General features: G+C 40.1%; 1 protein-coding gene across 1 annotated transcript; it reads left to right on the top strand.

The window, feature by feature from the left end:
* Positions 1-14,088: 14,088 nt before the first annotated feature.
* On the top strand, positions 14,089-15,629 carry LOC109790664 (amino acid transporter AVT3B). Its single transcript, XM_020349853.3, has one exon. It carries the CDS (start codon positions 14,206-14,208, stop codon positions 15,448-15,450), a length of 1,245 nt encoding a protein of 414 aa, XP_020205442.1. The 5' UTR covers positions 14,089-14,205; the 3' UTR covers positions 15,451-15,629.
* The last annotated feature ends 3,100 nt before the right edge of the window (positions 15,630-18,729 follow it).

The raw sequence follows: 18,729 nt of genomic DNA, 5'->3' as shown, positions 1-18,729 counted from the left end.
GGTTGTATCTGGAATATGCATCGAGGAAGCTGAATACAGAGTGCCCGGATGCCCTGTCGATGAGTCGGTCGATGCAGGGGAGAGGATAGGCGTCTTTAGGGCAAGCTTTGTTGAGGTCGGTGTAATCGGTGCATATTCTCCATTTCCCATTCGCCTTTTTGACTAACACTACATTGGCCAGCCAGGTGGTGTAGGTGACTTCTCTTATAAATTTGGCTTGTAGTAATTTTTTCACCTCGGCGTTTGCTGCCTTTCGCTTCTCGTCACCCATCTTTCTTTTCTTTTGTGCAACCGGTCGTGCGTCTCGGCATACAGCCAGTCGGTGGCACAAGAACTTGGGATCTATGCCTGGCATGTCTGATGTCATCCATGCGAAGAGGTCCCAGTTGTCTCGGACCACACACTTGACTCGGTTTGAGTCGATCTCGTTTAATTGGGATCCCATGTTTGTGACCTTTTTGAGGGCTCGGCCAAGTTGAAAAGGAATGAGGTCCTCAGCTGGCTCAATTCGCTCTTCTTCACCCAATCGAGGATCGAGGTCAATGTCCTCTGTCATCTCTTGTCTGACCACATTGACACCTCTCGTGGTCGTCGGGGGGTCGGCAATAGGTCGCACCTTCAAGCTAGAAAGGTAACACTCTCTTGCTGTCTTCTGATCGGCGTGAATGGTGATTACCTGCCTGTCCCTTGACGGGAAATTCATGCATAGGTGAGGGGTCGAGACAATGGCCCCCAATGCATTGATAGAAGTTCGGCCTAGCAAGATGTTATATGATGTACTCGCATGCATGACGATGTAGAGAATTTTGATCTCGCGGGAAGATTTTTGGTCGAAACCAAAGTGAGTGTAAAGTCAATGCACCCTCTTGTCATCACTCTTTCACCTGAGAATCCTACCAGCGGTTCGTGGTATGGTTCTAGGCTCTCCTCTGGGATCCCGAGTTGCACGAAAGTGTTCCAATATAAGATGTCGGCGGAGCTCCCCTAGTCGATCAAGGTCTTCTTCACAATGCAATTGTGCATTTCGACAGAGATTACCATGGGGTCGTCCTGAATGGGATCGACCCCTCGGAAGTCTCGGTCGAAAAAGGTTATTTGTGGCATCTTTGGTGTCCTCGGCTGGTTCACACTATTTATTGATCACACTGCTCGGAGGTGTCTCTTTCTTATAGAAGATGTGGAACCTCCCCCGGTGAAGCCTCCAGCGATGGTGTTTATTATCTTCCTTGGTCGATCATTGTCTTCTCGGGAATGCCGTGAGTGGTCTCTCCTTTCAGCTGACCGGGATCGACGGCGTCGGTCTCTCGTCGGTGGTGCTTCCCGAGAGTGGTGGTCTCTCCCCCTTGACTGTTGATTTTGAGGGGTGACGAAGCTCGTGAGGTGACCCTGTTTGATAAGGTCCTCAAGCTTGTCTTTTAGTGCCAAACATTCTTCCGTCGAGTGCCCCCTGTTTCGGTGGAATCGACACGTCTTGGTTTTGTCGGCTCTAGGGGGCATGTTCGCCCTTTTCGGCATCACAAGGATCTCTGATGCAAGGGCCTGTTCCATTACTTTAGCCCTACTCGCGTTGAGGGGGTGTATGTTGTGTAGCGTGGTCCCCTTGGGGGGCGAATGTTCGAGGGCTCGGCATTCGTCTTTCTCATCGGCTCTCAGCCAGCTTCTTTTCGGCTATAACCCTCCTCGGCCCTAGCTTGATTTCGGGTCTCTGCCAGCTCTTCCATTTGCATATACTTTTCGGCTCGGCGTTAGAGATCATTCATATCAATGGGCGTCTTCTTGCACAAGTTATTCACGAATGGCCCCGGCCTGAGGGCAGTGCTCAGCCGATCCATCACCACGACCGGGTTAAGGTCGCCGATCTCCATGGCGATCTTGTTGAATCGGTCCATGAAACTTCTCAAACTTTCTTTCTTCTCTTGACGAACCCCCGCTAAGGCTAACGAGGTCGTCTTGTACGGTTTGCTCGTCGCGAACTGGAGAGTGAATTGGGATGACAACTTGTTGAACGAGTCGATAGAAGAGCTCGGCAACTTCGTGAACCATCTCAGAGCTCTTCCTTTCAGCGACGTGGGGAAAATCCGGCACAGGGCGGAGTCGTCTTGAGTGGAGAGGGTAGCTTGTGTTAGAAAAACATTCAAGTGCTCTTCGGGGTCGGTAGACCCATCGTACTTCTCGATTGGGAGGCTCTTCCAATGGTCCAACAGGGTTGCCTCCATTATCCTTCGGGAGAATGGATGCCTTAGGGAGTGAGTGGCGAAGTCGGTTTTGTTATCTATCAAAGAGGTAATGGGTGTTTGGGTCACATGGTCAGTTGGGGCATGATATGCCGACTCCTCTTGGAGAGCGGGAGTTGACGGCACGTAGGTTTGGTTAAGACTTCGGAGTTTGGCGTTTTGTCAGCGCAGTTCGGCCAACTCCCTGGCGTCATCTTCTCTTTGTCTTCGGATGGCTGCCATCTCCTCACGCAATGCACGTAAGTCATCGTGGAGGTCAGGTTGGGTTCCGTCAGTGTTCGGCCGGACCTCTTGTATCACAGGTTCCGGTTGTGTCTGAGGCATGCCATACGGGTATCGTTCTTGGCCGGCCATGACAGGATTGTTCTCGGTATTAGGGATCGGTTGAGTCGATGTGGATGGTCCTTTGCGTGTTACTACCATGTCTCGGTCTCAGTCGTAGAGTTCAAAGGGGCTGAAAACGTCTCTTCGGCCCCACGGTGGGCGCCAAATGTTCCTGTGTTAGGATACACACTTCAATTATCCTTGTAGTAGCGGGTCAAGTCCTGGGTCTCGGTCTTCTCGTTCCTATCCGGGTAGTCCGATGTGAGGGGAGGGTGCCTGCAAAGACACTCCAATGCTCAAGTAAGTGCTCAGCATAATAAATGCGGTAGTTGAAAGATTAGTTACATACCTCATTGAGGTCCTATTTATAGTGATTCTTATGGGGCCGTGATTAAGGATTGGGCCCCGGAAAATTAGGGGGTTAATCTGGTGCATTACGTTGTAGACCCCTAAAATTGTCCGGGTCGGAAATAAAGCTTGAAGACTCTCGAAGACTGAAGGAAGATCAGCCAGAAGGACTTCCAGAAGGCCCAAGGAGGGTTCTCTATAGGTCTAGAGGTCTTAGGATAGCTAAAATAAGAAAAGTGGGAGGAATGAAGCCCAATACGGCCTCCCAGAGGTTCAGTACGGCCGTATTGAACATTTTGAACTTCAATACGGCCGCACTGAACTCAATACGGCCGTATTGAAGTTTCTGGACTTCAATACGGCTGCATTGAATTCAATACGGCTGCACTGAACTTCAATACGGCCGCACTGAACTTCAATACGGCCGTATTGAGGTTTTTTGAACTTCAATACGGCCGTATTGAATTCAATACGGCCGTATTAGTTCAAAATTTCAATGTTGACCGTATTGACCCTCATAAACCGTATTGAGCCTCTTCCCTATAAATATGACGTCAATGGGACGTCATTGGACACTTTCACACTGAGTTTTAACCCTCTTCTTGAGTATTCTGGGTTTTTTTTGAGCAGTGCTCTGCCTAGAAATCACTCGGAGAGTTGATCCGACAAAGTTCTCGAGTTCTAAGCTTTTTGCTTGAGTCTCGAACTGAGTCGAAGGGAAATCCGGAGGATTTCCATAGTTAAAATTTTCTAGGAGGGAACGAGCGGGCTTGTAGAGCGAGGGAACGCCAAAAAGCTTCCCAGTTTTACTTGAATATAAAAGCACGCTTCAAAGGTTTCTTCTTCAGACCTTCCTTTTACTGCTTTCTGTGTGCATATTTAAACTGTCATCATGTAGATAGTTAATTTATAATTGCTTAGAATAAATAGGGGTAATTTAGTAATTTCGCACTATTATTTTTTTAAAATAATCTGTCGTAGGGAACCCGAAAGGGGCGCTGTGGGGTGCTAACACCTTCCCCACGCGTAACCGACTCCCTTACCCGACTCTGGTTGTAATGGCCGAAGTCGATTTTTGAATCGATTGCCTTAAACTTCTTTTTCCAATGTTTTGAGTAAAACATTGGTGGCGACTCCATGAACCCTTCCTTTTTATGAAAACCGCTAATCCATGGAGGGTCCCGCTTGGGATTAACATGGATTGGTGAGCCTTTTAATAAAATTGCTCGTTTGACAAGGTCTCAGTTAGAGAATAAGTCATTCTAGCAATCCATATTTTTAAACAAATAAAAGAGTCCAACCATCCTTCGCGAATGCCGAAAGCCCGTTTCGGGCCGGTGGCGACAGATGGCGACTCCACTGGGGAAGCTTCGAGAGTCAGTCCCATTTAGTGACAGATTATTTTTAACAAATAATAGTTAAAATTATTTTATTACCCCTTGCTTGTATGATAACACGTTTTACCTATTTGGCTTTTAATAACTGTTGTTTGTTTAAATTGCCGCAATTGTTTGAAATAAAAACTGCACACAAACCTTTGCACACAACAGTTCCCTCTATACCCGGGGGCATGAGTGGTAAGCCATAGGGAGTGGATGTTAGTACGACCGGTTGTCGAATGGGTCTATAGGTGCCCGTAGACCGTTGTCGGAAAGCATCACTCAAGGTGATAACCATGAACTCGAGTCCGACAGTGCGTTGGAGCTTTCCATCGACTTACGACGAGAGGAATTGGGTCCCTATAATGGGGGCACCTTGGGGGCCTCAGACCGGTGAGAACAGTTAGAACCACCTTGAATATGCACTTTTCTGTAGGATACCCCTACCTCGTGATTCGCTCGTGACTGTGCGTGGATGAGTGAATTGTTTGTGTAAATGCTTATGTGCAATTGTTTGTGCATTAATAAATAACCTCGTGATAAGGTCTAAGAATAAATCCCCATGCATGAAAAAAACCATGACATGAGAGGAAAGACCATGTGCGAAAATATAAATAAAAATGAGGAGCATGTGCATCATTACCAATAAGACATCATGCATCCTCATAAACCATGCATTTTAGGTTCACCAATACCTCTTGACATGAGTAAAAGAGACCCATAATTATCGAGATTCTCCGTTGAGGAGAGATCATAAGTCAAGGAGGGTGGTAACATTCCGTTTTAAAAAGGCAGCGCCTTAAAAATGGAGGGTTATCAAGCTCATGTCAAGAGCGTATTCATCCCATAAATAAACTAATTAAACATTCATTTTTAGAAAGTGGCTGGTCATCTCTCTGTCCTCACACGCGCGCAGAAAATCAAGAAGATGGAGGCGCTGGAAGAGAAAAATAAGAAGCTCACAGCCGAGCTCTCACAGCTCAAAGAACAAATGGCGCAAATGATGGAACTCATGCGTCATCATAATGTACATGGGGCTCACCACAGTGACCATGAGTCCCATCATCATGAGGAGGAGGAACATGAGGAAGAACCTCCACGAGCTGTACCCCTTGGGGCGGGGATCATGATTAAAGAGCCCGAGGTTTCAAAGGAACAATTCCATGCTCTTGAGGATCGGCTAAGGGCTATGGAGGGGCATGATTTTGACATCAAAGATGCCGCCGACATGTGCTTGGTGAGGGACATCCAATTCCCTCCCAAATTTAAAGTGCCAGATTTCCCAAAATACGTGGGATCGACTTGCCTTAAGAGTCATCTCACCATGTACTGTCGCAAAATGGCTGCATATGCCACAAATGAAAAGCTCTTGATCCATTGCTTCCAAGAGAGCTTAGCCGATACTGCGCTCAATTGGTATATGCAGCTAGATGGAAATCTAGTACATACATGGAGGCAGTTGGCCGACGCCTTTCTCAAGCGCTATAAATACAACATCGACCTAACACCCGATAGGTCAGATCTTCAAGCCTTGAGTAAGAAAAATGATGAATCTTTCAAGGCGTACGCCCAACGGTGGAGGGAGTTGGCGGCACAGATAGAGCCCCCGCTGTCAGATAAGGAGACGGTGTCCTTATTCATCAACTCGTTGACTGGTCCCTATTACGATAAAATGATAGGGAACACGACAACACTCTTCTCGGACATCATCACCATTGGCGAAAGAGTGGAACAAGGGCTGAAAAGTGGGAAGCTAGCTGGGCTTCCCCAATCATTTGAAGCCAAGAAGACCTTCGGGAAGAAGAAAGAAGGAGGAGTCAACGCTGTAACCATTTCTCCATCTTCTTCCACTTCGAAGTCGGGAAAGTCGCAATACAAGCCTGTGAGGAAGTTTGATAAACTTCCGACCACATATAGCGACCTCCTGCCGAAGCTAGTAGAAGCGCGTATTCTAGCTTATGTTCCACCGAGGAAATTTGATCCACCATACCCCGATTGGTACAAACCACAAGACAAATGTCTATACCATTCGGGGGCATCGGGGCATTCAACAGAGAATTGTAAAGTTCTCAAATACAAGGTCCAAGACCTCATTGATGCTGGGTGGGTCACCTTTGATTCGACAGCACCCGACGTGAGCAAGAACCCTCTACCAAAGCAGGAGTAGAGAATGGCAAGCCACGATAGGGCCCCTTCATATTTTTCTTTTCTTTTCTTTTAGGGACTCATGATCAGTACCCGAGATCATGAGAACCTTTTCATGTAAATAAGGGTTTTTGTACAGTTTTAATACATATCAATAAAGAGGCATTTTTCACATATCATTCTCTCTTTTGTTCTTTTCTCTCTTTCCTCATTAAAAATTCTAAACCTAAACAGAACCAATAAAATAATTATGTCTGTAATTGTTCGCTCTGACCGGGATCCAAAAGTGAATGGGTTGAGTTGGAGAGTGATGAGGATCTGCAAAGACTGCTAGAACGAGAAGCTCGCTTACTCCAACTCGTCAAGAGAAATTGGAGACTGTGAATTTGGGGCATGGCCGAGAGATATAAGAGGTCAACATTGGGACCCATATCAGTGATGAAATAAGGACACATGTTTCCGCTATGATTATAATAAAATCATTCTTCATTGCTTCTTTTCTTGCTTATAATAAAATTCTAAACCACATTATTTTTTAACCCTGTTTGAATAAACATGAATGAGGTTAAAATCATCTTAATAATAATAAACCCACATCATTTTTATGTGGAGGTGTGTGTGACAACTTGGAGCACCTTCCCTTGGCCTTGACAAGTGTCATCATGGGTAAAAAGAAATCTTTCAAAATAAAAGAAGCTCGGCAGGAAACTCAAAAAGGGGACTGCGCAAAAATAAGAGCAAAAGACCCGCTAGGAATCCCACAAAAGGGTGACCTAGGCAAAAGTTAGGGTTACAAAAATAAACAAAAACAAAGGTCCGCTAAAACGCCACAAAAGGGTGTTTTAGGCAAAAATAAGGACAATCAAAAAACAAAAAAGAAATCCATGATGGTACCATGAACCAAATTCAAAAAGAAAGGTTCAAGGGAAGCTATCCAAGTTGTCAAAATCACAACGTCAATAAACAAAGATTTTCTTAACTTCATAAGTGTTTAATCAAACAAGCCTAAACACTTAAGCCTACCATTGGCCACCCATTCTTACAAAAACCATTTTTGAAAAATAAATCCCTTCTAAAACACAAACTTCAGAACAAAAATATCTTTCCTTTCTTTTCTCTCTTGTCCCGAAAGATTTTAGAATAATCTAGTGGAAGCATGGAGAAATAAATCATCACTGATAATGGATCTAATCTGAACAACAAAATGGTGGAAGAACTGTGCCAAGAATTCAAGATCCAACACCATAACTCTTCCCCATATCGGCCGAAGACGAATGGGGCAGTCGAGGCAACCAATAAGAACATCAAGAAAATAGTGCAAAAGATGGTTGTCTCATTTAAAGACTGGCACGAGATGTTACCCTTCGCTCCTCATGGCTATAGGACTTCAATACATACATCTACAGGAGCTACTCCATTCTCCCTCGTTTATGGGATGGAGGCAGTTCTACCCATCGAAGTCGAAATACCTTCCCTAAGGGTAATCATGGAAGCAAAACTTTCCGAAGCAGAATGGGTTCAAAGCCGGTATGACCAGTTGAACCTCATTGAAGAAAAACGGCTGAACGCCATATGCCATGGTCAAGCCTATCAAAGGAAGATCAAAAAGGCTTTTGACAAGAAAGTCCACCCTCGAGTCTACCATGAGGGAGAGTTGGTAATGAAGAAATTGCTACCAACTCGAAAGGACAAAACCGGAAAGTGGGCCCCGAATCACGGAGGACCATATGTGGTAAAACGAGCCTTCTCAGGAGGAGCATTGATCCTCACAGACATGGATGGAAAAGAACTTCGATACCCAGTCAACGCTGACGTGGTAAAGAAGTACTATGCTTGAAGACGTTGCTTGCATAGGCCCGCTAGGATGAAAACCCAAAAAGGGCGTCCTAGGCAAAAGTTAGGGCAAAATAAAAAGCCCGCCAGTACAAGGGTACTAGGCAAAACAAAGGCGAAATTATCCCCGCTAGGATACGTCCTAGGCAAAAGTTAGGGGCAAAAGAATAAGATGTAAAAGCAAAGCAAGCAACGGTCACTTGAATCGAAAACCGAAAGGCGGTTCAAGTAATTATCTTCTAGAAGCAAGCGTCTTGCAGCATCTACACTCCTGGCTCAGGCATCTCACCCGAAGAAACTAGGAGAACATACGGAGCAACAATTGCAGATATAATTGTTAAGCCCAATGTAAATAGCCTACCCAGGCCAGCCATTCTTCAGAAATTTCCTTCTGTATATCTTTCTGTAAAAACACTTGTGAATATTAATAAAATATCTATTCATTTCTTTTCTCTCTTGACCATGTGATTATGCCTCTAAATTGGTATTTCTAAAAATTGTATGAAATTCCTTAATAATCGGTCAATAAAGAAAATTGGAGGGGTTCCTATAAAATCCATAATCTCCTGCATAAAAGGCTCACAAAAATATTCCCTCACGTCGATGACAGAAATTCCTCCAAGAAAAGGAGGATAGGGAGAGCCATTCATTTTTCTAAAAACATTAAATAATAAAACTTGCATTTGTGCATCACACACATTAGTTGCACATTCAAAGACCTTATCATGAGGCAATTGCATAAAATAGAAAATAGGAAAAATTGCTTGTATATGGCAGCGGTCAACAGAAAAAGCCGCAAATCAACAGAAAAGGCAAAAATACAGAAAAAGCCAAAAAAATGACAAAAAAGGCAAAAAATACAAAAAAAAGCCAAAAACGACAAAAAAGGCAAAAGATTTAGAAAATCGATCGCCTCGTACAGAATAATTGAGCCTGGAGAGGCTTGCCGAAACAATACTCCCACAAAATAACTGAGCCTGGAGAGGCTTGCCGAAACAATACTCCCACAAAATAACTGAGCCTGGAGAGGCTTGCTGAAAAAATACTCCCACAAAATAATTGAGCCTGGAGAGGCTCGCCGAAATAATACTCCCCAGAGATATCTCAGTTTCCACTCACGGGCCAAATTCCCCAGTGAAAGCTATCAAACCAAGATCAGCAAAATTCCCCAAGGGAGGCTTGATCATCTAAACAGAATATCCAAGTCGAAAGGACTTAAACTTCCTCAGTGGAGGGTAGCTTTCCAACTCAAACGAAGAGTGAAGCTAAGCCTGAAGAGGCTTTCTAAATAATACTCTGGGATACATAAGAACTTCAAATCCCCAGTCGCCTACACAGAGGCATTCCTACAAAAAGCAAAAATTCAAAAGATCAATAACAATTCCCCAAGCGGAATTTGGCTTTTCAGCCAATCATTGAACATCAAGATGATATGCCTAACAGAAGAGGCTAATCAAAATCAACGAAAAAATCCCCCAGCGGATAACAGCCTACACAGAGGCAACAAAAATCAAAAAAATCATCAAAAAAGAGTCACCCGAATAAGGATAACCGGGATACTCCACAACGTCGAAAGGACGACAGCCAATCATAAGGCACCGCTCACATCAGAAAGAGCATCTTCGTGTCTACACCCCAAGGAAACAGAAATTCCTCAATGGGTACCAACTACACAATGGAAAGTTGGGACACAAGAACCTATGAGTAACTGCACATCCCCTAGACGGATCCCTGCGTTATCCAGCCCTCAGCGGCACCAAAATCAAAATCAAACCGTCGAAGCAGCATCGTGGACTGTGGAGACAAAATCATCTCAAAGCCTAAGAGGCAATACTCAGCTACCCAGTTGTCGAGAGCACCGAGGTATGCACAAGCCTAAGAGGCGCTACTCAGCTACCCAGTTGTCGAGAGCACCGAGGTATGCACAAGCCTAAGAGGCGCTACTCAGCTACCCAGTTGTCGAGAGCACCGAGGTATGCACAAGCCTAAGAGGCGCTACTCAGCTACCCAGTTGTCGAGAGCACCGAGGTATGCACAAGCCTGGAGAGGCAATACTCAGCTACCCAGTTGTCGAGAGCACCGAGGTATGCACAAGCCTAAGAGGCGCTACTCAGCTACCCAGTTGTCGAGAGCACCGAGGTATGCACAAGCCTAAGAGGCGCTACTCAGCTACCCAGTTGTCGAGAGCACCGAGGTATGCACAAGCCTGGAGAGGCAATACTCAGCTACCCAGTTGTCGAGAGCACCGAGGTATGCACAAGCCTAAGAGGCGCTACTCAGCTACCCAGTTGTCGAGAGCACCGAGGTATGCACAACCCTGGAGAGGGAAAACTCACGCTACCCCGAGGTTGTCAAGAACACGGAGGTATGCAACTACCACGAGGTTGTCAAGAACACGTTGGTATAGCCTGGAGAGGCGGTACTCAGCTACCCAGTTGTCGAGAGCACCGAGGTATGCAATGAGCCTGGAGAGGCGACGACTAATACTCACCCTGGAGAGGGCAAACTCAACCTGGAGAGGCTACTCAACAATTTTCCCACCTGAAGACACTACAAGTCGAAAGGATGGCCTTATTCCCCGGACAATTGGGTCAACTCCTTTACTTATCAACCGGTACAACTAAAAGGCCGTTTGACTAAGTAAAGGGGGGGCAGCTGTAGACCCCTAAAATTGTCCGGGTCGGAAATAAAGCTTGAAGACTCTCGAAGACTGAAGGAAGATCAGCCAGAAGGACTTCCAGAAGGCCCAAGGAGGGTTCTCTATAGGTCTAGAGGTCTTAGGATAGCTAAAATAAGAAAAGTGGGAGGAATGAAGCCCAATACGGCCTCCCAGAGGTTCAGTACGGCCGTATTGAACATTTTGAACTTCAATACGGCCGCACTGAACTCAATACGGCCGTATTGAAGTTTCTGGACTTCAATACGGCTGCATTGAATTCAATACGGCTGCACTGAACTTCAATACGGTCGCACTGAACTTCAATACGGCCGTATTGAGGTTTTTTGAACTTCAATACGGCCGTATTGAATTCAATACGGCCGTATTAGTTCAAAATTTCAATGTTGACCGTATTGACCCTCATAAACCGTATTGAGCCTCTTCCCTATAAATATGACGTCAATGGGACGTCATTGGACACTTTCACACTGAGTTTTAACCCTCTTCTTGAGTATTCTGGGTTTTTTTTTGAGCAGTGCTCTGCCTAGAAATCACTCGGAGAGTTGATCCGACAAAGTTCTCGAGTTCTGAGCTTTTTGCTTGAGTCTCGAACTGAGTCGAAGGGAAATCCGGAGGATTTCCATAGTTAAAATTTTCTAGGAGGGAGCGAGCGGGCTTGTAGAGCGAGGGAACGCCAAAAAGCTTCCCAGTTTTACTTGAATATAAAAGCACGCTTCAAAGGTTTCTTCTTCAGACCTTCCTTTTACTGCTTTCTGTGTGCATATTTAAACTGTCATCATGTAGATAGTTAATTTATAATTGCTTAGAATAAATAGGGGTAATTTAGTAATTTCGCACTATTATTTTTTTAAAATAATCTGTCATAGGGAACCCGAAAGGGGCGCTGTGGGGTGCTAACACCTTCCCCACGCGTAACCGACTCCCTTACCCGACTCTGGTTGTAATGGCCGAAGTCGATTTTTGAATCGATTGCCTTAAACTTCTTTTTCCAATGTTTTGAGTAAAACATTGGTGGCGACTCCATGAACCCTTCCTTTTTATGAAAACCGCTAATCCATGGAGGGTCCCGCTTGGGATTAACATGGATTGGTGAGCCTTTTAATAAAATTGCTCGTTTGACAAGGTCTCAGTTTGAGAATAAGTCATTCTAGCAATCCATATTTTTAAACAAATAAAAGAGTCCAACCATCCTTCGCGAATGCCGAAAGCCCGTTTCGGGCCGGTGGCGACATACGTAAATTAACCTCTCCATGATCATCCTGGCGTAAGTACGGATTTGGGCCGAGCACACCGTCATGTTATGTTCATATTAAGAGTGGTCGGTGGACTCAGTGTACTCGGTCTGATCATTGACGGACTCGGGTATTCGACCTAATCAACCGTGGGCTCAGGTATTCGGTTTGGTCAGCCACCATACGGTATAGAAGTGCTTAGGATTTTCCTTGTAAGATTTTGTATTAATTACTTAGTCATTTTCTATATTGATCAATGTGTTCTACACAACTGTTTTTGAAATGTACCCATTACTTTTTCTCTTTAGATTTCAATACCAACATATGTGAAAATGGTTCCTAATTTGAAAATCGTAGATAATAATTGTAACAACATTTACTCGATTGGTTCTAACTTCATAGAACCTAAATTTCACAATATTTATTTTTCACACAATACATGTTTTGGTAAACCTTTTTTAAAAGACAACCAGGTGTCATTTTTATTTTTTTTGGGTGTTGTAGGTGTCTTTTAATAAATAAAAGAATTTCCATTACTTTTTGGTTTATTTTTAATTTTATTTTCCATAACTATTGACAATTATAATTATTATATACTAATTATTTTTTATTATATTATACTAGTAGTATAGAGGTACTCCGTGTCTTTATATTTTATTTAAAAATTTAAAAATAAAATAAAATATAAATTTAAATAATAAAGGGAATTAAGTAATAAGAATAATAGAATGACTAATTACTAAAAGATAATGATAGTTATTAAAAAATATTAATTTTTTTAATTTTTTTTAATAATAGAGGTATATAATGATCAACTAATTAAATATAAAGATCAAGATTTTTATTGAAAGAGTTATCATTTTTATATATTAGTATAAATTTATATTATTCATTAGACTATTTCAAAGTCGATCATTGGACTAGTCTATCTGGCCCACCAAGCCAAATGAGTTGGACAAAATCTCTAGCTTAGATTTAAGTAATTATTTTACAACCTCAACTTGACCTTATTGATGGGGTGTTTCGGATGGCCTGGCTCATTGAGCTTTAATTAATAGATCTAGTTGAAAGCATTAAATTAAACAACACATCATAAAATTGAGAAAAAAAAATAAGAAAGATAATTAAAAATTATAGTTATATATTATAACTTCAAAGAAATATAAAGTAAATAAAAATAACACTAATAATAAATGTAAACATTACTAATAAAATTAATATAAAAATTAATAATAGACTGATAAAATTTAAGAAAATATATTACTAAAATAATAATAATAATAATATAAAATATAAATGGTAGAAAAGTAATATTATAAAATAATAGAGCATAATAAAAGGTCACATAATAACAAATTATTATCATAACAATAAAATACTATTATAAAATGAAAAATGAAAAATTCTAAACAAAAAAATGTTTACACTTATGCATTTCATATGTACCAAGTTTAGTTATTAATATATATTTTTATATATTCATATTATTCAATAGAAATCTGAGACATTAAAATAATTTTTGAAATACTACTTTCATCAATATTTTAAATTAAAAATATTTATTTTAAAAAAATTTAGCTACTAAAAACTGTTATTTAATACCTTTTGGGATTCAAGGGATAAGAACAATTTTTTGAATAAAAAAAGTGAAAATAAAAAGTAAAAGAAGTTTCTAATAAGTTCCTAGTACTTATATGTAATTGAATATATGTATTCACATATTATTGATTAATGATAATAAAAATATTAAATCAGGTTGATTATAACATACACCAAAAGAATAATCACTAGAGGTAGATAATGCTCATTTTCCCACCTTAACTATTCCACAATCTATTATTTTCCCTGTATTAGCTTTTGCCATGCCTTGACTTAAGGTCACACCACACCTTTTTCCTACATAACATCACACAAATTCTGTCTCATTAACCTCCACAAAAATCACGTACTTTCTCCTCCCTTTGAGTGTTGTTGCTTCTTCTGCACATCACCTTCTATTTGCAGAAGAAGTACCTTTATTCATCATTCCAATGGGGTTTCAAAACATTGAAACCCCACGAGAAGACACGCCTCTTCTCTCTAATGCACCTATTCTCTCCTCAAAATTCAAGACCTTTGCCAATGTCTTCATATCTATTGTGGGTTCTGGCGTGCTTGGCCTTCCTTATACCTTCAAGAAAACAGGTTGGCTAATGGGTTTGCTTATGATTTTCCTCGTTGCATTCCTCACTTACTATTGCATGATGCTCCTCGTCCACACTCGTCGCAAGCTTGAATCCATTGTGGGGTTTCCTAAAATCAACTCTTTCGGAGATTTAGGGTATGCCATTAGTGGCCATGTTGGAAAATCATTCATTGATGCCATGATCGTGATTTCTCAATGTGGTTTCTGTGTCGGATACCTTATTTTCATTTCCACCACTTTGGCCCATCTCGCTAGTAACACATCAACATCGTCCTTATTTTTGGGTTTCACACCAAAGGTCTTGTTTCTATGGAGTTGTTTTCCCTTCCAATTAGGGTTGAATGCAATCCCAACTTTGACCCATTTGGCTCCTTTAAGCATTTTTGCTGATGTTGTTGATATTACAGCCAAGAGTGTGGTGATGGTGGAGGATGTGTTTGTGTTTATGAAGAATAGACCTCATTTGGAGGCTTTTGGGGGTTGGTCTATGTTTTTCTATGGTTTAGGTGTGGCTGTGTATGCATTTGAAGGGATAGGAATGGTTTTGCCGTTGGAATCAGAGGCCAAGGATAAGGACAAATTTAGTGGCGTTCTTGGTTTGGGAATGTTTCTCATTTCTCTATTGTATGCAACATTTGGTGCTTTGGGTTACTTTGCTTTTGGGGAACAAACTCAAGGGATTATTACTACCAATCTGGGACAAGGAGTGGTAAGTGCTTTGGTGCAATTAGGCCTTTGCATCAACTTATTTGTTACTTTTCCATTGATGATGAATCCTGTTTATGAGGTGGTTGAGAGACGATTATGTGACTCTAAATATTGTTTGTGGCTAAGGTGGTTGTTGGTGTTGGGGGTATGTTTGGTGGCACTTTCGGTGCCTAATTTTGCAGATTTTTTGTCATTAGTGGGCAGTAGCATTTGTGTCATTCTTAGCTTTGTGTTGCCTGCTTTGTTCCATTATTTGGTGTTTAGAGAGGAGATGAGTTGGAGTTGTATATTGTGGGATGGGGCAGTAGTGGTTTTTGGGTTGGTTATTGCAGTGACAGGAACTTGGTCCTCGTTAATGGACATTCTTGCCTCCAATGCTTGATTAGACAAGAAAACTTCCTATTACCAACCACTTAATCATGAGTTTGATTAAGTTGAGATTTTTTTTTCCTTATGGAGCAATGGAAATTTTTGCGTTTATTGTGTAGTTTTTTTGGACGAAGCGATGGAGGTTAATTTTTACTTAATTGGGTAATCAATTGCATTTGACGCAATTCTTAATTGTGGAGTGTTTGCAAAAATCGATGATGATCCATATAAGTCAACCTATATTTCTTTTCTTTGCATGTTATTTTTGTTACAACTCTAGAATTACTTTCTTGGCATCAGAACTACAAAAGTGAACGAAAGAGAATTCAACTAGTTAGATATTGAACTTTAATACTCAAGAAATATTTCATTTTATATTTATCCTTTTCAACATAGTACTTATTTTTATATTCGTATATATATATATATATATATATATATATATATATATATATATATATATATATTTGTGTTCGACTTTATTTTTGCAAGAGTAAATTTAATTCTCGTTATCTTATATACTTATATTTGCACTCATTAATCATATTCTATTAAGTACAAAATTAATATTAATTAAAATTACTACAATTGAATAAAAAATCATTCTTAATTCATTCAATCTTAGGAACATAATTATTCTTAAATATAATGTTTTACTTCTTGAACTTGATTCAATCTAAGAGTAAACTTCAAGAACAAATATTCATTTTAGTCCATATTATTTAATGAATATCAAGTATATTTTTTAATATATGATTATCATATCGTCAGTCATTAGTCAACAATGACAAGAACTAAAATCATAAAATAAAATTTTTTATAAGAATTAAAATTAACAAAAAAATATTCATATTAAAATCATAAAATTAATATATAAAAATGTTAGTAATATACGCTCGACTACTTTTTAATTGGTGATATTTTTTTTCAATAGTCATTTTCCAACACTTTTTTTATTATTGACCAAAATTTATTGTAAATTGTAACACCCTGATTTTTAGAAATAAAATAAAATAAGTATTTTAATAAAGAAAAACTTATATTATAGACTTAATTAATTTAATTAATTGGGTTTATAATATAAATAAAATATTTTTATTAAATAAAATAAAGGAAAATGGTTGTGGGTTAAGAGAGAAGTCTTAGGTTGGACTCTTGAGTCCAACTTAAAAACTTATTAAAAACAATAATGGGGGTAAGGTCATTTTAAGCTTTTGTTCTGACACTAACAACACTTGCAAAGAAAATCTTAAAGGGAGACACTAGAGAATGTGCGCAGTAGGGGCAGAAACAACAAAGAACATGCTAGTGCCTCAAAGGTCATCATTTAAGGGAAAGAGAGTGATGATTACTAGTACAAAAATCACTTTTAAAATTGGGGTTTTAAAATCGATCATAAGATAGCCGATTTTAAAAGTGACGCGGTGACAATTTTGTAAATAATGACATTACTTTTAAAATCGGCTCCCTTATGACTGATTTTAAAAGTCTCTGATGTTACTTTTAAAATCGGCTCTTTAATAGCCGATTTTAAAAGTGCTACTTTTAACATTGGCTCTTTGAGAGCCGATGTTAAAAGTAGCACTTTTAAATATGTAGTTTTTAAAATCGACTCTTAAATAGTCGATTTTAAAAGTTCTACTTTTAAAATCGGCTATCTAAGAACCGATTTTAAAAACTACAAACAAAATCGGCTCATAGATAGCCGATGTTAAAAATGTCAGAAATTACCTAAAATCTACGGTCCCATTCTCCCTTTCCCTCCATTCTCTAATCTTTTACTCCATATTCACTAATCGGTTCATATATTCTTTCCTTTACTCTCTCGGGCTCTCATCTGAATTCTCCAGCTTCTCATTTTCTTGGGAGAATACTATACCAAGGTAACATTCTCTTCTCATGTCTCTTATTTCGTTGTTGATGGGCAAATTTTGAACCTGGAACGGCCCATTCTGCAAGCAGAACGGGCCATCCTGCAAGCAGAACGGGCCATCCTGCAAACAAAATAGTGCAGAACGGGCCGTTATGAGGCTATTCCAAAATACAATTTTAGGCATTTTTCATATTCTGGAACGACCTGTTCTAGTTTAGGAACGGCCCGTTCCAAAGTTGGCACCTTTATAATTTCTTTTTTGACTCACCATTGCTTTATATAGACAAATTAGGTACCCAACTTAGAAAATTGGACACCTTGTATGTATGTGTTATATATTTGTATTTTATTAATAATTTGTGATATAATTAATGTCTACTTAGTAATTTAGTGTTTAGAAAAATTAGGTGCTTTATTTGATTTTTATAAATTAATATGATGTTATATTTATGCACATATTGAGTGAACCTTAGTTTCCCATTTGAAATTTAATACAAATGATTTAAATAGTGAGATTAACATTCATGGTCTATGTTTGTTTTTTATGAAGAATAGAAGTTATGGATAAAAGTTGGTTATTGAATCGAAGTTGGATACATGCATCATTTATAAGTGATCAGTATGAGACTGGAGTAGAATATTTTATTGAATATGTAATACGAAATGCTAATGATGATATGAATGGAAGGTTTTTTTGTCTTGTGTTAATTGTTGTAATGCGACTCGCCTAGAACTTGATGTTATAAGAGAACATATTTTATGTGATGGATTTCTTAAGAATTATACACGTTGGATATGGCATGGTGAAAATGTTGACATTCAAAGTGTATCAGTCGAAACTCAAACTCAAACATTTACACAAGAGATAGATATGGATGATTGGTTAGAGGAGATGCTTCGTGATGTGGGTCCAGAATCATTCAAGCGTGCACATATGTATGAAACTATGTGCAACGATTTGGAGAAGCCGTTGTATCCAAATTGTACAAAATTCACAAGACTTTCAGCGATATTAAGATTGTTCAATTTGAAGGCAAGAAATGGATGAAGTGATAAAAGCTTCACAGAATTGTTAGAGCTAGTGAAAGAAATGCTTCCAGAGGGTAACACATTGCCTAATCGTAACTATGAGGCAAAAAAGGTGTTGTGTCCTATGGGTTTGGAGTATAAGAATATACATGTGTGCCCAAATGACTGTATGTTATATGCATGGTGAGTTTGAAGGGTTGCATCAATGTCCAAGATGTGGGTTGTCACGATATAAAAAGAAACAAGATGATTCTGATTATGATGTGAGCACTAAGGGTCCTCCAGCAAAGGTTTTATGGTATTTGCCAATTGTTACGAGATTAAAACGTTTTTTTGCTAATGCGGATGACGCAAAGCTAATGAGATGGCATGAAGATGAAAGGAAGTGTG

Source organism: Cajanus cajan, chromosome 5 (genome assembly GCF_000230855.2).
Source record: "Cajanus cajan strain Asha chromosome 5, NIPB_CcT2T_4, whole genome shotgun sequence".
NCBI classification, from domain to species: domain Eukaryota; kingdom Viridiplantae; phylum Streptophyta; class Magnoliopsida; order Fabales; family Fabaceae; genus Cajanus; species Cajanus cajan.
Note: the sequence above shows the minus strand (reverse complement) of the source record. Positions and strands in the feature narration are given on the sequence as shown.